Source organism: Myotis lucifugus, unplaced genomic scaffold (assembly GCF_000147115.1).
Source record: "Myotis lucifugus unplaced genomic scaffold, Myoluc2.0 scaffold_105, whole genome shotgun sequence".
NCBI lineage: Eukaryota > Metazoa > Chordata > Mammalia > Chiroptera > Vespertilionidae > Myotis > Myotis lucifugus.
In genome coordinates, this window is record NW_005871153.1 from 1266268 (window position 1) to 1293023 (window position 26756).

The 26756-nt window shown below is 40.8% G+C and overlaps 1 protein-coding gene and 1 pseudogene across 1 annotated transcript in view; one reads left to right on the forward strand and one right to left on the reverse strand.

The window, feature by feature from the left end:
• Positions 1 to 1999: 1999 nt before the first annotated feature.
• OSBPL11 (oxysterol binding protein like 11) overlaps positions 2000 to 26756 on the forward strand; it is a 79791-nt gene continuing 55034 nt past the window's right edge. The window contains exons 1-2 of the mRNA XM_006092837.3: positions 2000 to 2922; positions 23721 to 23789. Coding sequence (XP_006092899.1) covers positions 2699 to 2922; positions 23721 to 23789 — 293 coding nt within the window. The 5' untranslated portion in view covers positions 2000 to 2698. The remainder of the gene's footprint in view (positions 2923 to 23720; positions 23790 to 26756) is intronic.
• LOC106697827 lies at positions 11705 to 23547 on the reverse strand (annotated as a pseudogene).

Consider the following 26756-nt stretch of genomic DNA (forward strand, 5'->3'; position numbering starts at 1 on the left):
TTCAGGTTTTGGTTGAGCTCAGCCTGGTTGCTGGGCTGATGATGCTGCTGAGCTGCCAGATGTTCTCCACAAACTTCTGCCGGTGCCCCTCCAGGTGGTCACTATGGCCCCACAGTCAGCACTGTCATGGGCGTGGCCCTGCTCTCTGCTTCCTCTGGCCACCACTGCATCTGCTTCCCTTGTATATCTTCTTTGGAGAAATGTCTGTGTAGCTCCTGTCCCCATGTTTAAATTGGCTTACTTATCTTTTTTTAAAATTGAATTTATTGGGGTGATATTGGTTGACAGGCTTACTTATCTTTTTATTAATGAGCCATTAGAGCTCTTCACATATTCTGGCTGTAAGTCCCTTGTCAAATATATGTTTGCAAATATTTTTCTTTCTCTCTGTTGGGTTGTTTTTTCACTTTCTTGATGGTATTGTTTGGAGCACAATTTTTAATTTTCATGAAGTCCAACTTATCTATTTTTTCTTTTGTCACTTATACTTTGATGTTGTGTTTAAGAAGGCTTTGCCTAACCCCAGATCATGGGGATTTACTTCTCTGTTTTTCATTGTGAGACTATACTTTTCTCACAACAGTTTTTCTTAGTTTTGGCTCTTACATTTATGTCTTTGATCCATTTTGAGTTAATTTTTCTATATGGTAAATGGTCCAGTTTTATTCTTTTGCATGTGGATATCCAGTTGTCTCTGCACCATTTGTTGAAAAGACTAGAGAGATATTTTAAAAATATGTAGATTGGATCACAACTCTCCTCTGATAAAACTTTCAGTGATTTTCTATTACAGTTACAATAAAATATAAATTTCTCTGCCTATCACTTCACTCTCATTTCACACCACTCTCTCTTGCTTACCATACTCCAGGCTCCCAGATGACTCATTTCTCAGAATAAGTAAAGGTTGCCTTTTCCTTAGCTTCCTCATCTTTCTTCATCTCTAACTTTTCATGTTGTCTCCTCATGGATGACTTTCCTCCACTACTCTTGTAAAGTAGGTTCTCCATCTCATCCCATTTATTTTCTTATATATGATCCCTTTATTATTTTTTAAAGATTTTTTTATTGATTTCAGAGAGGAAGGGAGAGGGGGAAAGAGACTCAATGATGAGAGAGAATAATTGATCAGCATGCCCCCTACTGGGGATCAAGCCCACAATCTGGGCATGTGCCCTTGACTGGAATTGAACCCAAGACCCTTCAGTCTGCAGGCCAATGCTCTATCCACTGAGCCAAACCGGCTAGGGCTATATGATCCCCTTTTATTTTCTCCAAGCCTTAATTATCGGTATACTTGTATTTATTTTGCTGCTTTGTTTTTTCACTTTGAGTAATACTTCTTTGCATCTACCATACTGTTTTGCATAGGGTATATATTCAACTCACAAGATGTTAGAAAGGAGAATTTACAATTAGAAAGGATTTTAGAAATCACCTAGTCAACCACTGTTACTTTACAGAAGCAAAATCCAGTATCTAAAGAGGGTGAAAGATATGCTTGGGTCAGGAGGCGTACCTAGCTTTCATTCTGAGAACTGTAATATTCTCACAACAGTTCCTTTTTCACTTATAACACTTACTTGCCTTATTTCAGTGTCATGCATTTGTTGCAGAATTACTAAAATGAGGGTTGGGTGTGTGTGTGTTTTTTTTTTAATAATTTCTGATAGACATGACATGATTTCCCTAAGCTTTCTTCCTAAAATGCCTGCCATGGGCCCTGGAACAGAAGGACAGACCCGGTTAGGATCGCCGGAAGCCACACTCCACAAGGCCCTCCCTCTGCCCCGCCCCTCCTCCCGCCCCTCGCGGTTCCTCCCTCTCGCGGTCCCCCCTCAGCCACTCCGGCCCCGCTACCCCCGGAGGCCCCGCCCCCTTTCGGGCGCCTGCCCGGCTCCAAGATGGCGCCAGGGGCTTCAGCTCTGGGGGAAGTGAGCTCACACCATTCCGGAAGGGAAGGCGGGGCGCAAGCCCGCGGGTGGATGACCCCCCGTGGGGCTGTGGGTGGGGCGGCGGCCCTGGCTGTGGTGTTCACTTTGAGGGCTGGAGCGAGGGCGTGGGACTCTCTCGCCTCTCGAACCCGGTCGAGGGCCCAGCACCGGGCCGGTTGGAGGAAGGCACCCCGAGCGGCTCGCCTCTGGCGGAAGGAGAGGCGGCCCCGGGAGCCGGCGTCCCGCCCCCGGCGGTCTCCTTCCCCGACCCTCCTCCTGGGCTGCGCGGGCGGCGCCCGCTCGGGCTCGAGGGCTGCGGCGGGAACCGCCTAGCCGGCCAGACCGGACCCTCCCCCGGAGGACGTGCCTTAGAAGAGGGCGCGCGGCGGTCCGTCCGTCCGCCCCGAGGTCAGGCCGCCGGTCCCCGTCCGTGGTCCTCCGGCCTTCGCCCGGCCCTCTTGGCACCAGCCCCCGACTTGCCCGCGTTGCCTCTGCTCCGAGCATGCCACCAAGCCCTCTGGCGGGGTGATTGTTCTTCGCGGCGCTGCCGGGAAGGAGATCCATGTGGAAAGGCTCCTGTCCGGGCTCCCCTCGCCCGCTGGAAAGTTCCCCTCCAGTGGAACGCTTGTCTTCCTTCCCGGGACCCTCTGATGGGTCCCACTCCGGCCACCGTCTGACTTAGCTCGTGGGATCCCCTGAGGTCAGATCTTGGGAACCCTCACCCACACAAGGGCAGAGTCGTTCTCCGCGCCCAAGAAGGGCAAATGGACTTTGGAGTTAAGATGCAGGGGGTTGACCCCGTGTCAACCATGAAAGTCTCAGAGAGCGAGGGAAAGCTGGAGGGCCCGGCCCCGGCCCCGGCGGTGACCCCGAACAAGAACAGCAGCAACAGCAGCGGTGGGGGTGGAATCAGCAGCAGCAGCAGCGGCAGCAGCAGCGGCGGTGGCGGCGGCGGCCGCGGAGGCAATGCAAAAAGCTGGCAGTACAGGTATGGCCCTTTCTCCAAGGTGATCTCCTGGGGTGGCGGTGAGGGTGAGGTGAGGGTGCTGGAATCTGCGTTCCTGCCGCTGTTGAAAAGTAAAGCTTTTCCACTGACTTCCCGAAGCAACTGATTTCCTTTGGACCTGGGATCACATCTTTCCTTAGCGAAATTTAATCCATTCATTTGTCCGCTCAACAGGTATGTATGGAGGCCCATTGGAGAATACCTACATGTATCCTTGAACTTCCTCTGCAACCCTAGAGTAACTCTTTCCTCTGATTTAATTCCGTACCCGCTTCTCTTTTTTTTGTCGTGTTGCAATTTGTTTACAAGCCTGCCTTCTCTGCTTGACTGTGAGCTTCTCTCCAGAAGCTCGCAAACATTAGGTGCTCAGAAGGTATTTGTCGAGTGACTGGATGAAATTAATGAATCAGAAGGATTCTTGCCCTCCGGGTGTTTGTGACTTAAAAGGGGAGAGGTACATAAATGGTTTGAATACAAAGGCAGAGGTACATAAGCTGGTGCCTCTGATACTCTAAACCAGTTATACTAGAGTTTCAGTTTGAGTTGACCAGGCCACTTACTAGCGCTCTGTCTTGGTGAGAAATTCTACATTTGTTAATTTTCCTTAATACAAATGAAAAACTTAAGGAACAGGAAAAGAATCCTGGACAAGCAACAGTTTGTTGTTGTTGTTGTTTTTTGTTGTTGTTTTTTTTTTTGATATGTAAAGTATAGAGGAAAATACCCTTCCAGAATCTTAAGAATGGATAAAATTAGGATATCTCATGTTAATGGAACTAGAGGGATGAATTCTTTAGGAAAAGGAAATTTTGCCTGACTCTAGTCCTTTTTAGCCCTTGTGATGCTTGTAGTTGTGAAATTTGTGTGAAACTTTAGATTAAAGTCAAGATTTTGTGAAGGATATACATTTATCATGAATAATCTATATACATAAAAGCCTAAGCAACTGACTGTTCGACTGGTAGCTATGACGCTCACTGACCATCAGGGGACAGATGCTCTGACCAGTAGGTTAGCTTGCTGCAGGGGTCTGGCCCTGCCAGACATGCCCTGGAGCCCTCCCATGGTCCCTCCCAGGCCCTGATCGTGCCCCTCAGCCTGGCCTGCACCCTCTCGCAATCCGGGGCCTCTCTGGACATGTCCGAAGGCCAGGCCGAGGGACCCCACCGGTGCACAAATCCATGTACTGGGCCTCTAGTACCCATATATGTGAACATATATGACTATATTAACATACAGAAAAAAAGTGTAGATTATAACTTTTATTGACTGTATGACGGAAAAATATATATAGTTACTGTGAGGTGTCTAGGCCCACTTTTGGAATCATCATGATGCATTTTTGTATGTGGCTTAAAACTAACCATATAAAATTAATTACTTGGCAGGGATATTTTTATATGACTTAAGAAAGAAAGAACCATGGCTGGTGTGGCTCAGTTGATTGGAGAATTGTCCAATGGTTACAGGTTCAGTTTCCATCAGGGCACATACCTAGGTTTCAGGTTCGATCCCCAGTTGGGGCATGCAAGGGAGGCAACTGATCATCACATCAATATTTTTCTCCCTCCCTCCCCCCTTCCCTCCCTTCCTTTTTCACTCTTTCCTTCCCTCCCTCCATCTCTCTCTCCCTCCCTCCTTCTTTTTCCACTCTTATCCCTCTCTTTCTAAAAATAATAAAAAAACAACAGCAACATAGCCTCAGGTAAGGATTTAAGGGGAAAAGAAAAAGAAAGCAAGGTAAGGTAATATTCCATGTAGTCGGAGGTCAATTTTCTGACACCCTCAAATCTTTTTTTGAAATCCAGTCTTAATTGAATGGAAAAGTTAAACAAGTTTCTTAGAAGCACTGCAGAGAATTCTCATAAAGCCATGCTGTACTTTCATTCAGAACCCTATTATCCCTTATTTAGGGTATTATTTAATAGTTATATAATTTTCAAACTAGAATCCATTGGAATCTCAAATGGAAAAGGTTATCATGGGAAATGTAACAGAGGAAATGGCAATTGACAGTGTAAGACAAGGAAGATTTGAAAAATTAACATGCAGGCTCAGCTATATTACTTCCTAGTACAATAATCATGGTCACAATGACCTTAAGTCATTGTGTTTAAGAAGGTAGAGAACTGTATGACACTCTGTTTAAGAAGGTAGAGAACTTGCCCTAGCCGGTTTGGCTCACTGGATAGAGCATTGGCCTGGGGACTGAAGGGTCCCGAGTTTGATTCCGGTCAAGGGCATGTACCTTGGTTGCAGGCACATCCCCAGTGGGGGGTGTGCAGGAGGCAGCTGGTCGATGCTTCTCTCTCATCGATGTTTCTAGCTCTCTATCCCTCTCCCTTCTTCTGTAAAAAAATCAATAAAATATATATTAAAAAAAAAAAGAAGGTAGAGAACTGTCTGACACAATGGTGAACAGTTTCAAAGAAAATAGCAATCGAACCCAGGACCCTTCAGTGTGTTGGCCAGTGCTCTATCCACTGAGCCAAACCAGCTAGGGCTCTTTTCACTTTTTTTTTTTTTAATTTAAATTCTTTATTGTTTAAAATATTACATATGTCTCCTTTTTCCCCCATTGGCCATTCCCACCCCCAAGCACATGCCCTCACCCCCTACTGTCTGTGTTCATGGGTTATGCTTATATGCATGCATACAAGCCCTTTGGTGGATCTCTGAGGTTGGACAGTCTGTTTGATGCTTCTGTATCTCTGGATCTAATTTTGTTCATCAGTTTATGTTCGTCATATTCCACAAATGAGTGAGATCATGTGATATTTATCTTTCTCTAACTGGCTTATTTCACTTAGCATAATGCTCTCCAGGTTCTTTTTTTTTTTTTAAATCATCACTTATTTATTTTTAAATCTTTATTGTTGAAGGTATTACATATGTCCCCTTTTTCCCTCATTGATTTCTCCCACTCCACCCTTGCCACTTTCTTGATGTTATTGTCTGTAGCACAAAAGCTTTTAATTTTTATGAAGCCTAATCCATTTTTTCTTCTTTTGCTTATACTTGGTATCATATCTCAGAAATCATTGCCAAGTCCAAGATCACAAAGACTTATGCAAATGTTTTAATTTAAGAATTATTTATTTCAGCACTTACATTTAGATCTCTGATCCATTTTGAGTTAATTTTTCTTTCTTTTTAAAATAGATATCTTCTTATTGATTTTTTTAAGAGAGGAAGAAAGAGGGAGAGAGAGATACAAACATAGATTGGCTGCCTCCTGCACACCCCCTCTGGGGGCTCAAGTGCAAAACCCTGGCATGTGCCCTGACTGGGAATCAAACCAGCAACCTTTTGGAGCATGAGAGGATGCTCAATCCACTGAGCCATATTGGCAGGGCTTGAGTTAATTTTTCTTTATGATTAATTTTATTTTTTCTTTTGTGAAATATCTGCCGTTTTTTATTTTTGTTATTTTTCTTGTTAATATACCCGATGTTATTTTTCAAATTTACATATTAATATTTTAGTATCAGTATTTCCTTTAAAATATTTTGTTGGATTTTTTTTTCCTGAATAGGTAAAAGAGTTAAGTGTTTACCTTACATACTTGTCTTAGCCACTGAGTTTCCTTCCCTGGAAACACTTTTTTTTATTGATTTCTTCATTATAGTTCCAGAAAATTTATACTAAACCTTTATATAATAACTATATAACTGCATAGAATATATTTTAATTTTGTATGGTTAGTTCTTTGCTAAACTTGCTGCAAAGATTTTTCTAGTCTTTGTATTTTGATTTATTACATATTTTCAGGCACAGAGAAAACTTATAAGTCAGAACTCTTACTCTTTTTCCTTTCACTTCTAGTATAGAAAGTTATTTTTATAAATACTTGTTTTCATATAGTTTTAAAATGATTTGGTCATTTTACATTTAATTTTTAATCTATCTGGAACTTATTTAAAAACCTGTTAGGTAGTGTGTTATCTATTATTGTGCTACGATGTGTGAAGACCCCCATGTCCTGTGTGGTTCAGGGTTTGGGTTCTGGAGAAGGGGCCGCACGCAAATGAAAGAGACGAGACAAGAAATAATAATTTGGAAATTGGGGGGCCAGGCGGGAGCCCATCCCAAGAGGAAGTACTCCGCTTTGGCTCAGGCCTTGCCATCCTTTTATTCCGTTTGGGATACACCTATACCCCTTAGGAAGGCAAGTTCCAGTAACGGGCAGACTATTTTATCACTAAGGATTTACATGACTATCTGGTGGGGAAGTTGCTTCAGCTACCATTGTCTGGACTAAACAGTGGGTGCATAGCTCTGACCTTTGCCAGGGCTCAAGGGTCACCAGCATTCCGGCTCCTTGTCTGCACCTCTCTGCTAGTGAAGACAATGGGCGGCTTCCCGCAACCATGTATTCCCAAATTTAGCGTATTGAAAAAGCACCATTTTTAAAAAAATATATTTTTATTAATTTCAGAGAGGAAGGGAGAGGGAGAGAGATAGAAACATCAACGACGGAAGAGAATCATTGATTGGCTGCCTCCTGCAGCCAGCAACCCAGGAATGTGCCCTTGACCAGAATTGAACCTGGGACCTTTCAGTCTGCAGGTCGACTATTCACTGAGCCAAACCCGCTAGGGCACCATTTTTTATCTCAGTGTCTGTGGGTCAGGAATCTCAGTGCAGCTTAGCTGGGTTCTCTGGCTTTGGGTCTTTCACAAGGCTGCAGTCATCTTGAGGCTCAACTAGGAAGGAGCCACTTCCTGGCTCACTCTTATGGGTCTTGGCACAATTCAATTATTTTTGCCTTTTGGACAAAGACCGTAGTTCCTCATGGCTGACTGTTGGTGGCCTCCTTTGGTTCCTGACCACATGGGCCACCTCATAGAGCAGTTTACTACTTGGCAGCCTGATTCCTCAGAGAGAGAGAGGAAGTGAGAAGAAGGCAAGAAAGCACTAGCAAGATGGAAGTCATAGTGTTTTGTAACCTAAGCGTGGAAGTGAAGTCACATCACTTTTCACTGTTCATTAGAACAAAGTGATGAGGTTCAGTCCACACAAAGGGTGTAAAAAACAGCAGGCTGAAATCACTGAGAGCCATGCAAGAAGGTGCCTATTTCAGATGTTAATATAAAGGTACCCTAGATCATCATCTACTGAGATAGATTTGGCAACTAGGCAGTTGGAAATTTGTTTCTAAAGTCGGAAGTTTGGGACTGAATTTGATTGTTGGAGAATAAGAGAAGTATTGGGAGATCAGTTGCATTGACCTAGACACAAGATTGTAAAGGGAAGGTGTTAATAATGCTGGAAAAGAAGGAAACTGTTAGAGCAGTGATTTTCAACTGGTGTGCCGCAAGAATTTTTAAGAACATGCAATACCTGGTATTTAGTCGCGGGCGCTGACCTCTTTTCCCTTAGATTGTCAAGTGAAAAAATAGCAGCAGCCCACACAACAATAGCCGTCTGGTGTGAGTGAATCGAAATTATATCTAATTTTGTGTGTGTGTCAGATTGGCAAAAGATGTTGTTATGCCCAGATTTCAAGATTCCCAAGAAACCACATCAGGGAGCCAGCCAATCCGATGCAAAAGCATAAGAGTCTGTATTTCAAGCTAGCTTGAGCTCCCCGTCCACCAGACTCACCGACACAACGGCAAACCAAGTGGCTGAGAGACAGAACCCCGCGTAGAGACGGGTTTTAAAGGGGGGGTTGGAGTAAGGGGAGGAGAAAGGACTGTGCTCTGCCGATTGGCCAGGCGCAAGTCAATGTCTTGTTCCTGGGTGTGGCTAGCAGAGTCTTAGACTTCCGGGAAGAAGCTCCTTGCCAAGCACGTGGCCAAGGTAAGATGGAGGACGTAGCCCTTACCCTGGGGCAAGATGGAGGGCGTAGCCTTTACCCTGGGGCAAGGTGGAGGGCCTAGCCCTCGCCCTTTCAGATGTAATATATTTTTTGGTGTTCTGCAGAATTATAGTAATGAGTGCCATGAGATGAAAAAGGTTGAAAATCACTACATTAGAGGAAGATTGTTAGACCTTGGTGATGGATTGGGTGGAGAGTGGTAGTGAGACAAAGAAGTAAAATTGACTTCACTCATCCAGATTTGAAACTTTGGAAAGTCTACAGGAGAAAATGATTTGGGAGTCGTGTGATGCATTTGGTTTTAGGTATGTTGAGCTTAACTTGCTGTAATGGGAAAGTGGCATACTCATCCGTACCTTAGACATATAAGGCATTAGAAATGTGGATAATTGCCTTCATAATATTAGAATATTTTCACTTCTGTTATCACATTTAAACCTCACAAAAGTTCTTTAAGGCATTGTTATTCCCATTTTACAGTTGAAGAAAACGGAAATCAAATGAGTTGGCCAAAGTTACATAGCCAGTGAATAGAACTTTTATTCCTAGGTATTAAAAGTACATAAGCTCTCTAAAGGAATGAATAATTATTGATAAATAATTAGTTTAGGCCATGGTGGTTTTATCATTTACTAGTGTTCTAACTCATGCAGCAAGTATTTTTGAGCCTCTATCATGTGTGAAGCCCTCTGAAGCCTAAATTAATGTGTACACTTAGAGCAATGAAAGTAGGGACCCCAAGGCTTATTTGGGGAAGATCATGAAAAAGAATCAGAAAAGGATAAAACCTCAGCTTCAATTGCAAAATTTATCATGATGATCGTTTTTTAAACCAAAGCTGAGAAGTGAATTTAGTAGGTTAGCCTTAAATTTTTGTCTTTCCAGAGTAATTGATACTCATTATGTGTTAGGGTCGCTAAAGGAGGGCCCCTTTTGGCCTCTTGCGTTCCTCCTTTGGCGACCCTAACATTATGATGTGGTCTTTGATCACCATTTAAGAGGAAAGAAAATGTAATTCTGAATTCTTTCTTCCTTTTTCAAAGTAAATGTTCAAAGTTTATAAAATGTGCATGTTTCCATTTTTATATTCTGCATGTCAGCTGTCAGGAAAATTTACAGATCTGCAGATCTGCCACTTGTTTGTCAAAGTGGACAGAAGAGAACTATCCAGAGGAGGAACTGAAAAGCAAATTGGGGTATACGATGGGCCTGCTTTTTCTTATTTAGGCTCTGTTTTGGCTAACCACCATTCACAAACAGGCAGATCTTTTTTCTTCATTAGCAGATAGTTGTATGTTTCAGTAAATGGGTAATAGTCTACAAATGTATAGTATAGAAATAATTTTTGTGGTCAAACATTATGTCTTCCACTCTAAATACTCTATTACAAGCAAAGGTACTTATTTACCAATAGGAAAGGAGATCTCCTAAATGTAACCTAATGTTTACTGTCTTCTAGTTTTTGCCACTTTTCTTGAGGATGATTTAAAGAAAAAGTCATAAATGTTTGCTTTTTTTCTCTGTAGGGGTTAAAGAAAAGTTGAATCTATTTTTCTGTACCCTACTTTTTGTTTTCTTTATTGGAATCTGCTATAGATGCTAGTAAAAACAAGAGAAGGACTACTTGTAGACATATAACTGAGAACTATAAAACATTGTTCCAAAAATCTAGTGAGAGTTGTACCAAGCCTTGAGGAATAAGATTTGGTGTATTATGATATTCTTTAATTTCTTAATATCCATATATTTTTGCTTTACAGGTCTCAATACAGTCTATTTGAGTTAATATTTTCCATAGAAGTTATACTGTATCAGAACTATACAAACAGGTTAACGTTAGACTATGCAAATTAGTCTTTTTAGTCCTTTTCAAAAAAAATCACATAGTTTAGGTCCCAGAGAAAATTGTTCATCAAGTAAATTTGTGGGAAATTAGGTCTTTTTATTTATTTTTATTTATTTATTTTTTTATTAAAATGTTTTTATTGATTTTCAAAGAGGGAGAAAGGGAGAGGGAGAGGAGAGAGATAGAAACATCAATTATGAGAACCACTAATTGGCTGCCTTCTGCACTCCCCACACTGGGGATCAAACCCACAACACAGGCATGTGCCCTGACTGGGAATCAAACCATGATCTCCAGGTTCATATATCAACACTCAACCACTGAGCCATGCTTTTTAAACTCTTGTTTTTGCTTTTGAAAACAGTGGAAAATGTTCTTATTTTTTAAAGAAGTTTTTATTGATATCCGAGAGAGGAAGGGAGAAGGAGACAGGGATAAAAGCATCAGTGATGAGAGAGAATCATTGATCAGCTGCCTCCTGCATGCTCCCCTGACTGGGGATTGAGCCTGAAACGCAGGCACATCCCCTGACCAGGAATTGGGAATTCGAACCCAACTTCCTGGTTCATGGGTCGATGCTCAACCACAGCCACACTGACCAGGCTGGAAAATATTCTTTTTAAAAATATATATATTTTATTGATTTTTTACAGAGAGGAAGGGAGAGGGATAGAGAGCTAGAAACATCGATCAGCTGCCCCCTGCACACTCCCCACTGGGCATGCGCCCGCAACCAAGGCACATGCCCTTGACCAGAATTGAACCCGGGACCCCTGAGTCCGCAGGCCAACACTCCATCCATTGAGCCAAACCGGTCAGGGCTGGAAAATATTCTTGATGTAAATCATACTACCTTGAAGAGAGGGAACATTTTTGTTCCCTTTGAAGGAACATCTTCTCTGTACTGAAACGTCTCCTGTACTGATTTTGCTTAATAAAATGTTTTGTGTCCATACTTATTCAGATTAAACTTAAAACAAAATAGCCTGATTAATAGTTACATTATTGCTTTGGCATTACCATTTCCGGGTTTTAGGACAGTTTATAGAGCAATTTAGTTTGCTGGTGAAAGAAGGGATTTTCCTTTTGGTTTATTACGTGTTGTAACAAAGTATGGTGTCTCCCTGAACTTGAGTTTTGGCTGGTTTACTTCCATTGCTATTCTTGAGGTTGGCTAGAAGGTCCCCGGAGGGGATAAACTGAAGTCTGTGGCTGCTACTGGCTGTAGCTGGAAACCCTAGTCTGAGGGATAGAAAGGAGAGAAAACCAGATGAACAAGAGGGAAAACAAGGAAAGAACAAGGACAGCAAAGAGGTAGAAGGAGGAAGGGAGGGAGCGAAGGAGGGAAGGGAATGGAATGAAATGAGAATGTGATCTGCGAATTCAGGAGAGTCAGATTTGGGGAGAAACCCAACTGTGTTCTGAGAGGGAAAGAAAGAGACAAGAGTCTATAAAGACAGAAAAGGGGCAGGGGCTTTCAAAGGGATTACATAAATTACTCTGAAAGAGCTGTGATTGGTGCTGGCAAGCACACTTCCACTATGCTATACATGATTAATTGCTTATGTCTGTTGCTAGGTGAAAATTTATTTTTTAATAGAAAGTTCAATACTGCAGAGCCAGTTCCAGGAACTGTATCAGTATGTTGCCATTTGGTTTAACCCAGTTTAAATTGTTTCACATGAGGAGGGTGAGTTAGCTCAGCTTCCCAGAGGCCTCCAGGCTCTATTTTAGATTGTTCTCTTGACAATATCAATTTCATTTTGTGAGTTTTCTTTCACATTTTCTCGTTTTGATCAAGGTCTTTCCTTAGAAAACATCAGTGGTCAACCATTAGTAACTAGAATTGGTCCATCTTTAAAAAAGCTACATTGATCCTTCATCGCTGGAAGGCTCACACCGGTTTGTCATGTCCCAGGTAGAAGGGAAAGTAATCTCCTGAGTGTACAGGAAGAGAGCTTATGGCCACATTTGACCAGTAAAGCTTGCTGGGAGCAGAGCTAAGACATAGTCCTCGAATCAGAAGTTCCTTGGTAGAGGTGGTCTTAGTCAAACTCATTCATTTTAACATCTTTAGACATTGGGCTACCATTCCTTAACAGTGAATCAGGTCTCCTTTCAGTAGTGCAGATTTATACATTACTTGATTTCATCTCATGGGTCTGCTGATAATAATTTCAAGAGGAGACCGTCTGTTTTGGGCGAAGGGAGTAGATCTTAGGTTGAGCCTTAGGCCAAGGCAGATTAAAGACTATGGGTTTAAAAAAAAAAAAAAAGACTATGGGTTTTGCCAATTGAGTTTGTTGCCATTGATTTTTTTTTTTTTTTTTTTTAAGAGATAGTGGAAGGGAGTGGGGAGAGACAGAGAAACATCTGCGTGAGAGAGACACATCGATTGGTTGCCTCCCTGCACTCGCCCAGACCAGGGCTGGGGATTGATTGAGCCTGCAACTGAGGTATGAGGTATGTGCTCTTTACCAGAATTGAATCTCGACCCTTCCGTCTGAGGGCCAATGCTCTAACCACTGAGAAACTGGTTAGGGCTTTGCCAGTTGAGTTTCGATTACCTGGTTAGTTTGTTCTCCAAGACCAGAGGACTGGGAATGATAAACAGAATGGAAATGTTAAATCAGCCAGATCTTACAAACAGATTATGTAATTTGTCCTGTGAAGTGGAGCTCTGTGGGATTCCCCAAGTTGGAAAGCTCTTCTCTAAGAGCATTTTACTTACTGCTGAGGCTGTGGCTCTGCCACAAGGGAATGCTTCCACCCAATGAGAAATCATACAAATCTTTCCTAACACATAGTTATCCTTGAGAAGGGGGCAACTAAGTAAGTCCATTTGTCAGACCTCAAAGAATCCCAAAGGCAAGGTGAAATGCCCCATGCAGGTGTGAATGAGTTTTCCAGGGTTGTGCTTGGGACAGCATTAATAGTATACCAGGGAAGTTATCTTTGGAGGTGGCTTGCAGTAGTATTGTGTTCCCCATAAAACCATTTTGTAAGTGTTGGAATGAGTTAAGTCATGTTCATATTGTAATATGTGATGTTGTATGCAATTGGAGGAGTGGTCAGACATTTTTGACCTACTGATATGTTTCTTTGGGGGTCAAATTTATAGCCTTGTTCTAACCATTTCTTTCTATATTTTGTCAAACAGCTAGATCCTGTGCTTCCATTTTTTTTAAAAAAATGTTTTTATTGATTTCAGAGAGAGGGGGAGGGAAAGATAGAAACATTAATGATAAGAAAGTATCATTGACTGGCTGCCTTCTGCACAACTCCCACCAGGGATGGAGCCTGAAACTGGGGCAGGTGCCCTGACCGGGAATCGAACTGTGACCTCCTGGTTCATGGATCGATACTCAACCACGGAGCCACACTGGCCGGGCCATAATGTTTTCTTTAAATCTCCAGTTATTTCAGCTGGTAGCATAGGTTCTTTTGTTAGGGGCTGAGATTGTTCTAATGCTGCTAATTCAGCAACAGCAGCCAAATGATTACCTCCACTTTCGTCAGTGTTTGCCATTAAATGTCCAGGGATTTTTATGATTGCTAAAGATGTAGGTAATTGGATAGCCTCTAAGAGTTCTAAAACATAACTGTATTTTATCCTTTGTCCAGAAGAAGTCAGGAATCCTCTCATTTCCAGAGCATACCAAAGTCCTGGGCAACACCAAAGACATACCTGCTGTCAGTATAAATGTTAGCCATCTTTGGCCAAATTGCAAGTTCAAATTAATGTATAGAACAGAAGTTGCCTGAGGCATTGGACTGGCTTCAGTGGTTTTATTTAGAGAGATGATTGCATAGCTTGCTTGATAGTGGCCTATTTCATCCTTTAGGTAAGAACCATCAGTAAACCAAACTAATTCAGCATTTTCAAGAGATGTTTTCTGTAAATCAATTCAAGGAGCTAGTAGTCAGTCTTCTTAATGTCAGGCAGTCATAAGGGCTTTCATCAGAGGAGGAGAGTATCAGGTTTCAGAATATTACAGTGAGCAGTAGTCACATTAGATGGAGACAATAAAAGAAATTTATAGCATGCTAGCAGATAGGCTCCATGAGGCACATAAAGACTTAGTGGAGAGCCTATTATTATCTTTTCTACATGTTGAATTGGCAGTGGCTACAAGTAGCTCTCATATAGAGTAGGAGACCTTTGGCTACCAGATCTAATTGTTGGCTACAGTATCCAGTGGGTCCATGTTGGTTTCCATGTCATTGGGCCAAAACACCTAATGCATTTCCTTCTCTTTCATGGATGAAAAGGAAAAAGGGCAATTGATAATTAGATGACTTTCTCTATGAGCCCAGATTAGCTAATAGAGGTCAGAGAACCCTGGCTCATGTTTGGATATGAGCAGAAATACTCTGGCAAACACAATAATGGGGTCCTCTTTGGCACTAGGGAAATCTTTAATACTGGCATGGAGCTCAGTTTTAGTCCATGGGCTTATAAGAAATAAGGGGTTGTCATCCTGGGCCAGACCCATCCTATGGTTTGACTTTAAATGGGGCAGTAAGAGCCTCGGGTTCATTGTTGTGGACAGGGAAGTCATTCAGTGAAGGGTTAAGAGGGGGAAGGACCGGCTAGCAGCAAAGAGCAAAAGGTGTAGATAATGAGACTCGTGTAAAGTTCCATAAACTCGCTTCTACTCAGGCCAGAAACATGCCAGTAGGATGGTTTTGAGCTATCTTCGAACATTTAGAAGTTTTTTTCAAACTTAATAAGCCTCTGAGATAACTCAGTTTGCTTTGGTTAATAAATAATTTGTGTCTTGGAGGGAAACAATTTTTGAGTCACTTATGTGTTTGGAGGCTTCAGAATGCCAATTAAAATATGCTTCCCATTCATATTGCTTATTTTTATTTTTAAAAATTTTTTAAATATATTTTTATTGATTTCAGAGAGGAAGGAAGAGGGAGAGAGAGATAGAAACATCCATGATGAGAGAGAATCATGGTGGATCGGCTGCCTCCTGCACGCCCCCCACTGCGGATCGAGCCCATAACCCGGGCATGTGCCCTTGACTGGAATCAAACCTGGGACCTTTCAGTTAGCAGGCCGATGCTCTAACCATTGAGCAAAACGTCTAGGGCCAGGTTGCTTAGTTTTATAGTCTTTTTCCAATTGACTATGCAGAGAGAGAAACAGAGGAGAGATTAATTGACTGCCTCCTGCATACCCCCTACTGGGGATCGAGCCTGCAACCCTGGTATGTGTCCTGACCTGGAATTGAACTGGTGACCTCCTATGGCACGGGACAACACAGTCAACTGGGCCATACCGGCTGGGCAGCACTGAACATTCTTTGTTTTTTTAAAATATATTTTTATTGATTTTAGAGAGGAAGGGAGAGGGAGAGAGAGAGAGAGAAACATCAGTGAAGAGAGAGAAACATCAATGAAGAGAGAGAATCATTGATAGGCTGCCTCCTGCACACCCCACACTGGGGATTGAGACCACAACCTGGACACATACCCCACATGTCCTGACCAGTAATTGAACCGTGACCTCCTGGTTCATAGGTCAATGCTCAACCACTGAGCCATGCCAGCTGGACTCATCACTGATGTTTCTATCTCTCCCTCTGCTTTCCTCTCTGAAATCAATAAAAATATTTTAAAAAGCACACAAATAAAACAAAAAATAAGTCTATGTGTCCAACCCAAACCATGTGTGGGAACGCTGTTGAGAATACGCTAGATGTTCAAGGCTAATTTGATTGTAGGGGCCCTGTCCAGAGTATGCCAGATGTTCAAGGCCAATCTGACTGTGGGAATCCTAATCAACGTGTTCAAGGCTAGTTTACTATATGCAGGTGCAAAAGCAAGGACGCAGCAAGCACAGGCGTACCTTTCTGTAGCCCACATACTGAGGTCACTATTTGGCATAAAGCCTCTTTTGTTTGAGCTTATCCTATACTAGAGGCCCGATGCACGAAATTCGTGCAAGGGGCTCGGCCCTCGCAGCCCCGGCTTCATCTGGAAGGTCGTTCAGCTGTCCAGTCTAATTAGCATATTACACTTTTATTATTATAGATGACTTCTTATGTCTTCTCTGTCCAATACCCTACATCCAAGGAGGTCCAGTCCCTGGCAGAGGGACTCGGACCCAACGATTGGCATAGTGGAGCAGGATTCAAGGAGTGAGTACTCCAACAATTGGCACAGCGAGCAGGGTTCAGGAGTATATGCAGACTCAGGAGCGAGTGCTCCCGACACCATGCTTCCTTATTATTGGGTAGCATGTATGTCCCACAGGTCCCTTAAATTCAGCATAAGTTGGAACAAATCCAAAATTTCCTCTATGATCCTAATTTCTCTGAAGCATTACTATCTACACAGTGTTCCATCTGGAAATCTGGATGTTGCCTTTGTTCCTTCTCTCGCACCCTTATTCTCACTTTTGTTCTCTTTCTCACTTTACATCTAATCAATCAAGACCAATAACTTCAACCTCAATCACTTTTTAATCCTGTCTTTTTTTAGTGAACCTTGTATCTTCAACTAAATTCCTTTCATTACTATGACAGCTAAAAACAGTCTCGGTGTGTCTCCTTTCCAGTAGGAGCCCTTCTTACTGTCTTTTTCTTCAGGAGACATAATTCTTTAGATTATGGATTGGGGTTGGAGAATCACCTTTTTAAAAAATTTTCCCATTCTTTTCAGTGGATTTTCAGAGTGCTTTGCATTTAAAAGGTACTGGTAATTGTGTTGAACTGAAATAAAAGGATTCAAAGCTGTTCAAAAATAGGGTAAAGGTGAGTGAATGAGTGTGGTGTGTGTGTGTGTGTGTGTGTGTGTGTGTGTGTGTGTGTGATGGTGTGATGGAATACTGGATAGTGCCTTGAGGGTATAATGCTAAGGGAGATAAGAGAGATGGAGAAAGGCACATACTATATGATTTCACTCATATATGGAATCTAAAAAACAAAAACAAGCTCATAGATAAAGAGAATAGATTAGTGGTTATCAGAGGGGAAGGGGGTTAGGGGATATGTGACAGGGGTTAAGGGGTCAATTGTACAGTGATAGATGGTAACTAGACTTTTGGGGGTTATTTTGTGGTATATACTGATTCAAATTATAATGTGGTATACCTGAGACTTATTTTAAAGCTATGTATCTTCCTTAAGTCTGATAAAGAAGGGGAAACTAAGAAATAAATGTGTTATAGCAATGGAGATTTAGGAATTGAAGCAGTAATTGTTAAGGCTTATTGAAGGAGATGAGCCTCAGACTAAATATAATAATGCCACTTGGCATAATTCAGTTAATCAACTATTTTTCTAGACTGTCAGCTTCTAGAGCTAATCCCAATTAAATGTTAACAAATTTAAAAGATCAGAATATACACAATTTGTTGAGTGGTAGAGTTGAGGAAGGACTGATGAAGAAATTAACCTTTTCATGACTTCTTTTTTAGTGTATTAGTCTTTTGGACCATCATCTTTTACTTCATAGAACACAAAATAGGAGTATGGTATAATCAGATATGGGGTGTATTTCCACTTTAACAACTAGATTTAATTCATATTAACAGGTATATTTAAAATATAAAAATTAGCACATTTTAAATGGGAGCAAAGCTTGAGGATTAAAGGTATTCCATGATAACTCAATTATAAAGAAGTAAAAGAAAGGAAAAGAGTGAACAAAAGATACAAGCCTACAATGCTCTTTATTCTGGCCACCAGATGGCACAGTTGTTCCACATCAGCTCGTTGCACTGAATACAGAAGGGGAAGGATGAGAGAGGAGGGACTGCATAACCTGCTGTTCTAAAGAACAGGATGCTCTTAAGTTGGTGCTTTGTAACCTCAGATAGTGAATGTTTTATATAGTAAAAGCAGGCAGCAGTTTATAATCACATGTTCAAATCTCTAATTCTTTAGAGGCTGGCTTTATGTTACTGTCAAATAAAGTATATCATCTCATAACTTTTGTGAGAAAGTTAACTCTTTTTAGATATAACCATCAACAAAATATTAATAACATTAAAAACTGAACATTACTATACTGTGAAATATGAAAATATACTTATATTTATTTTTTAATCCTCACCCAAGGATATGATTTTATTGATTTGAGAGAGAGAGAGAGGAAGGTAGAGAAAGAGGGCGGGGGGAGAGAGAGAGAGAGAGAGAGAGAGAGAGAGTGAGGAGAGAGAGAGAGAGAGAGAGAGAGAGAGAGAGAGAAACATCAATGATGTGAGAGAGAAACATTTATCGGTTGCCTCCTGTGCACCCTGACTGGGGATCGAACCTGCAACCTAAGTATGTGCTCTGACCGGGAATCAAACCCTCGACCTTTTGGTGTACAGGACAATGCTCCAACCAAGTGAGCCACCCAGCTGGGGCTACTTTGATTTTATTTAGTGAATGATGCTACTGAAATTGTACTTTTAAAAATTTATTGATAGATGTTAAATAACTTAGATATGAGGAATACCTTTAGTAATATGAGAAACTGAACAAAGGTAAAGGAGATGAGGCATTATCTTTGATTGCTTTCAGATGCAAATTTTGTTTTTCTCAGTTGTAGATAGTGTACTTTGAATTGTTTTTTCTCCGTCTTCCTTTTTCTGGGTATACTTTGCATTTTCTCCACATTGCACATGTGCATTTGAAGAATACATATAGTCCTAGAACCAGAGAAATTGAACCATAATTGAGTTGTAATGTTTTTATTACACACTAATAGCTACGTAATGAGGCTTGATGTAGAGATTTACAGAGCCTAAATAAATAAATATTATTCAGGTTATGGAGCTATAGGACAGAGTGGACAAAGAATATATTGTTAAATTGAGGTATAATTGACATATTACATTATAGTAGTTTTGGGTACACAACATAATGATTTGATGTTTGTATATACAGTATTGTGAAATGATCACCACAATAAGTGCAGTTAACATCCATCACTACACATAGTATCACATTTTTTTTCTTGTGATGAGAACTTTCAAGTTCTATTTTGGTAACTTTTAAATATACAATACAGTATTATTAACTATAGTCACCATGCTGTATCTTACATCCCCAGGACTTAATTATTTTATAACTGGAAGTTTGTATCTTTTACCCATCCATCCCCCAACCTACCAATCTCTTTTTTTTGGTGTGTGTGTGTGTGTGTGTGTGTGTGTATTTTTAAATTGATTTCAGAGAGGAAGGGAGAGGGAGAGAGAGTTAGAAACATCAATGATGAGAATCATGGATTGGCTGCGTCCTGCACGCCCCCCATGGGGAATCGAGCCCACAACAATACGGAATCGAACTGTGATCTCCTGGTTCATAGGTTGATGATCAACCACTGAGCCATGTGGGCTGGACATCAATCTCTTCTTTGTATTGGAGTTCTTCTCCTCCCCTTCTCACTTCTTCTCCTCTCCCTCCTCCTCATCCTCCTCTTTCCACATATAAGTGAAGGAATGTTTTGAGGACAAGAACAGTTGAGGGACTCTGAGCTATGCATTAAATATCTGAAACAGGAAGGGAAATTACTTTTGGGCAGAGTCTAGGGGCATTGGGATTCCTGTGGCCCCAAAGAACTGTTTAAGCCTGAAGACGGGGAAAGATGTGTGAGCCAGCAATTTAAGTATCTCTGCCTTTTCAAGTACTGGTGGAACTGAAAGAATTAACTTTGCTATGACCTGGGACTGGGAGTAGAGGAACTCTAGTAAAAACCCAAGGGGCTGTTTTTTGTTTGTTTGTTTGAACAAAGTGTAGCTTTTTATTGGATGTGTTACAAAAGAGGTTTGGTCAAAAAGACCAAAGCCCATGTCATCATCAGACTCCTCAGATTCTTCTTTCTTTGCCTCCACTTTCTTTTTCTTTTTTTTTTTTTTTAAAATATATTTTATTGATTTTTTACAGAGAGGAAGGGAGAGGGATAGAGAGTTAGAAACATCGATGAGAGAGAAACATCGATCAGCTGCCTCCTGCACATCTCCTACTGGGGATGTGCCTGCAACCCTGGTACATGCCCCTGACCAGAATCGAACCCGGGACCTTTCAGTCCGCAGGCCAACGCTCTATCCACTGAGCTAAACCGGTTTCGGCTGCCTCCACTTTCTGCTCCTCAGCTGGGGCAGCAGTTTTAACATGTCAGAATACATATGTAATTATCAGAACATCAGGCTGGCATTTTAGAAGTAGACAAAGCTTTATCTTCTTGAGATTAATGACCTTATGAAACCAAAAGGACCTGAGCCATTTTACTTAACATAAATAAATAGTGTCTAGCTCGCCTTTCAATGGAAGAAAGATACAGAAAACCCCCCACATATTTAATCATGGGATCAGTTCTCTATTTTCAGATTTGATCTTTATTTTCAAGCACTTTGAAGAAATGAGATTTGAAAGGCACCCCACATTGAGTTTATTCCTGAAACACCCCCCTACTCGCTCTCCAATAATAACTGCTAGAATCTTATAGTCAGTTTGGTTATTTTGTTTGCCTGAGAATGTCCTTATCTTCAACCCTTTTCATCTGTCATTCAGATCAATCTAAATCTTTTTTGGACTTTATTCTATTGGATGTGTCAACTCTCCCTTGCTCTTTTGCCTTTGATGTTTCAAAGGTGACCGATTGCTTGGCACTTTCAATTTCCTGGATGCTGGTTAGCTGAAATTTTACTAAATATGCTGTGTGACTCAGGGATAGTAGAGAAAATAAGTGTTTAATATCCATTGCATTTTATAGTGTAAAGTTAAAACTTTAGAGTAGAGTAGGTACCTTTAAAAGGAGTTCTTAATGTAATTTATAAAATAAAAAGCCCATATATAAAAAAGATATGACAATATATTTTCCTAAGTAGAGGAAACTTAAAATGTTGGAAAAGAAATATCAGTGAGATATTTTCTATGAACCACTAAAACAGAACTTACCTGCAATAAATGAAAAAGAGGGCAGTAAGTAAAGAAATTCAGTTGTAGTAAGGCTAATGATACAGGTCCCAAATAAAATCTTCCCAGTGGCAAGACTTGTAGTGAGCATTTTGCCTCACGCCTGTACACGGTGAGGGAGTGGGAATTAGCTGTCACACTTTTATCCAAAACAGGATCTCCATTGTGGGAGCCCAAACAATCAGAAGCAGTATGTATTGGCCTCTTGTGTGTCTTATCAGAGTGAGGAAGCACTATTGGATATAGAGACCTTTTTTAGTTTATTCTAGAACCCGTAAAACTACTTTTTTTTTTTCTTCAGCACTGAATTGTTATAAAATATTTTTATATTTACAGTATATCTGTTTATACTTACATAGTTTTATATTTATATAATGGTTTTATATTTGAAATATTACAATATACTAGAGGCCCGGTGCACGAAATTTGTGCACGGGGGGGGGGGGGGTCCCCCAGCCTGGCCTGTGCCCTCTTACAGTGCGGGAGCCCCGCGATCAATCGCCCCAAAGAGGTAGGCCCTGCCCACCCATCCAAGGTTCCTCGATGGATTGCCCCAAAGAGGTAGGCTGGAGCCGGGGGTCCTGCCTCCACGCTGCGCAGCTTGCTGTGCGGATCCGCCAGGTCCTGCCTCCTCTGTGCCACACATGCAGCATCAAGTCCCCGACCACCCACGCGTATCTACTGTGCACACAACCTCCTGGTGATGGATTGTGAGGGCATCACGGCATGATGGTGTGAGGGCATTGCAACCATTTGCATATTAGCTCTTTATTATATAGGATAATAATTTATGTTAAATCATACTTGTTTTGAAGAAATCTGGTAAAATAAAGTCCCAAGCATATGAAATTTGAGGATTTAAATACCTCTATTTGTTAACCTATAAATTTTACTTTTGAAGAAAGTTTGAGGCATTTGTAGAACATATATGTCTATAGCTATTTTTTTAAATAAAAAATTGTATTAGAAGCATTCAGAATGTCAACAAAATAGCTGCAACTTTTTTTTTACAATTACAGTGGTATTCAGCAGAACAACAATGATTTCGTATAAGCTGCATTAGAGACAACTGAAGATGGAAAACTACCATCCCCATACATAACTAATTTGTGCTGTGCACCAACAAGAACCTACTTTAAATTTTCATGCCAATTTACAACCCCCATACGGTACCAGGCAAGGTTAGTGGCTATTGAAAATGCCACCAGGACAGGGCTAGCTAAAGACACATTTGGTAGTGTGTTAACTATACAAAAAAAAGACACTGTACAAATCTTACATAGCCTTACATTTCAATTTTTTTCTTTAAAAGGAGTGAGTTGTGTACGGGGAGGGGGGGGGCGGTAAATGCTTTATAGACAAGAAAAAAACTGCGCTAGAACCAACTTACTCATCATCATCATCATCATCTTCATTTTCATTTTGCTCCTCCTCTGCCTCCTCATCATCTTCCTCGTCTTCTTCCTCTTCCTTCTTTTTCTTGTTTTTTTTCAGCCTTGACAACTCTGTTTTTGGCAGCATCAGGCTTTCCTTTAGCTTGATCTGCAGCAATATCCTTTTCATATTTCTCCTTCAGCTTAGCAGCCTTCTTTTCATGAGGCTGCTTGTCATCTGCAGCAGTGTTATTCCACATCTCTCCCAGCTTCTTTGCAATGTCACCAGTGGATAGGCCAGGATGCTTTCCTTTGATTTTGGGGTGATATTCAGAACAAATCAAGAAAAAGGCTGAAGGCGGCCTCTTGGGTGCATTGGGATCCTTGAACTTCTTTTTTGTTTCCCCTTTAGGAGGAATATAAATTTTCATTTCTCTCCTATATAACGGGCCTTGTCCACTTTTGCCTTGTCTTCAAATTTTCCTTTCTCCTTAGCGACATGGTCTTCCACCTCTCTGAGCACTTCAAGTTGACTGAAGCATCTGGGTGCTTCTTCTTGTGTTCCTCCCGGCAAGTTTGCACAAAGAAAGCATACGATGACATTTTGCCTCTCGGCTTCTTAGGATCTCCTTTGCCCGTGTTTAATTACTTTTCCTCAGTGAGCACACAGTCACGCAGTGCAGCTCACACTTGCCCGGTGCTGTCTCTATGGAGCTCAATGTACTGCAATCCTATAGTTATTTTTAAAACTATACAGTTAACTTCCTGATATTTCTTGTAATTTTCACTGACTTTGGCACTCTGATTTTTTGAAACAGTGATCACATGGAAAATGTATGCGGCTACTTGATGAAGTACACCAACCTTGTCACTGGGTGGCAGTACAGGTAAGTGTGATTATTCTATGACATACCATTCTCCTAAGAGACCAGAATTAGGGATGGTAATTTTATTCTGCTATTACTAAAGTATAAACATGTCTGGGAAAGCTTTTAGGGAAAGGTTTATCATGTTTTCTAAAAGTCTGATGGCTTTCTTCTCTTTTTTAGAGGGTGGAGGAGTTGACATCTTCCAAATGACAGCCTCCAAATGCCTCAGAAGTTACTATTATCTTAGAATTAGAATCACTTGTTTACTATTATCTTAGGATTAGAATCACTTGTTAATATTCCATTGCATGTATATACCACATTTTATTTACTTATTTATCTGTCAGTGGACTTTTGGGTTGCTTTTATCTTTTGACTATTGTAAATAATGCTGCTATGAATATTGCTGTACAAATATTTGAGTCCTGGATTTCACTTCTTTTGTGTATTATCCAGAAATGGAATTGCTGGATCATATGCTAATTCTGTATTTAACTTTTTGGGGAATCTCCATACCATTTCCCCTAGTGGCTACACCATTTTACATTTCCACCAGCAATGCACAAGGGTTCCAGTTTCTCTACATCCTCACCAACACTTATACACTTATTTTTTTTAATAGTCATTTTAGTGGGTGTGAAGTGGTATCTCTTTGTGGACTTTAAACTTTTAAAAAATGATAATGCTAGAATTTGAACTCAAACAGTTCTAAATCCAAAGTCTGTGTTTTTATATTATATCATATTGCTTCTAATTCGTGTGTCATTTGGAGACTTCTGCTTTGGGCTATGATAGAATAACAGTTTAATCATGATAGAATATCAGAAGCTGAATTTTCCTTCTTACCTTAAACAACTATAAAATGAGTTATATGAAAAATGATTTTCAGACATTGTAAAGAATAGTAGAAGCACTGATAAAAATGTGATTGTTTAAAAGAGACGGCAGTTTGGGCTATGCTTAGTTTGAAATAATATTAGGGCGTCCAAATAGGAGTAATGTGCAGGAACTTGGAGGTCATATGAAAGGTCAAAACTGGAGATGAACAATTAGAAGGGGATTGTTCTTATTGAAGTGAAAAGGGCAGTTCTCCAGGGTTCTCATCTTTTATTAAAAAAAAAAGTCAAGGGAGACTTTTTATTTTGTATTTTTCCACCTCGGTTTTTGGTAATTTGTTGAAGGCTTACATATTCAAATGACATACAAATATTAATTTTTTAAAATTTTGTCACTTTGCTCTTAGCTCTATTCTTGGTTCTCTTTCTTTTTTCTTAAATATATTTTTTATTGATTTAAGGGAGAGGAAAGGCGAGGAAGAGAGAGATAGAAACATTTATGAGATAGAAACTTTGATTTAATACCTTTTAAGCTCATACCCCATACTGGGGATTGAGCTTGCAACCTGGGCATGTGTCCTGACTGGGAATTAAACTGCGACCTCCTGGTACATGGGATGATGCTCAGCGAACTGAGCTATAAAGCCCTGGCTCTTTGTCCTCTTTGTTATAAGGAGAATAAGTTAACTTTCTCCCCAAATATTCAACAACTTTCATTCATATAATATCATAGAATATTATTGAGAAAGTCTCAGAGTGGAACATAGTAAGAAAGCTCCAAAACATACCCAAGTATATAAGGTTTAGTACAAGCATGTCAAACTCGCGGCCATCGGGCTACATGCTTCATTTATTTAACATGCTTGGTTTAGTATATGTTCAAGATGGCATTTCTGGTCAGTGACAACTTGAGAATGTGGGAAGAAGGGGCAGGTGTTTGTATCATTGTACAAGGGAGCCTGTTATAAAGATTTATTGGCCACTGGTTGCCTGGGAGTTAGCCTCCTGATCCAAGTAAACATTCTAGGATAGGAGAGGCATTGACTCTACCAGTGTAATCCCTCCAGCTGTGTAAGAGGCCCATTTTAGTAGCACCAGAAAGTGTGGGGATGATGATGACAAATTCCTATTTGCTACTAAGAACACAGAATCTATTACCAACTTCCCCATCAGAGAGAGATCTCACCTTGTTAATTTGGCTGCTGTAGGCCAACTTTAGAAAACATTTGCCTCTTCCATTTTCGGTCACCCTGGTACAGCAGAGATATACCGGGTCCTCAGCATGGAACATGTAGATTGAAGGATCAAAGAGGAACAGAAAGGTTAAGACCATGTTAAGGGACCCCACGTTAAGGGCTTAGTAGCTCAGTTTCTCCGGCATGTCTAGCCACTTTTGTCCTTGTGCTACATGTGAAGCCTCTAACAAAAGCACTGCACCTGTGTCAGATATTCAAGACGGTTTCCCTGCAGTCCATGTTATTTTGACTAAGGGCAATTTAGAGCAATTTAGAACTTGACTTAGAGCAGTGTGGAGAAATCTGGCATGGGCATACTTATAACTGCTTGCTCTGTAATGTATTGCCCTAGGAAAGTACAGAGCAACAAGATCCTCTTCTGAACCCACCTCCTTCCACCTTCAATTAAAATTCCTGAAGATGAGATAACTTCCCATTTGGCTTAGAAGTCTGTACATACACTGAACAGTACAGCTCTGGGATGGTTGGAACAAAGCACATGGTTACCTTTCCTTCCAAAATCTTGACTAACGTTTGTTCTTATCATTATAAGATATACTTCTGAGTCAGAATATTTTTGGATTAAAGTTGCTTTTCAGAATACTTCACGTAAGTTGTGGGCTAAAGTTTAGTTATTTTCCCCAAACTGGCAGTCTTTGTTATTTTGAAAATGCAGAAAAAGGACAGTTTACTTAATTACCAATCTTAACAGTATTTTCTTTTAACAACTTAGGTGAATTTTCTGCAGGTGAAGATTTATAAAAAGCTGAATCTTTTTTTAAAATACATTTTTATTGATTTCAGAGAGGAAAGGAGAGGGAGAGAGAGATAGAAACATCAATGATGAGAGAGAATCATTGATTGGCTGCCTCCTGCACACCCCCTATTGGGGATTGAGCCTGCAACCCAGGCAT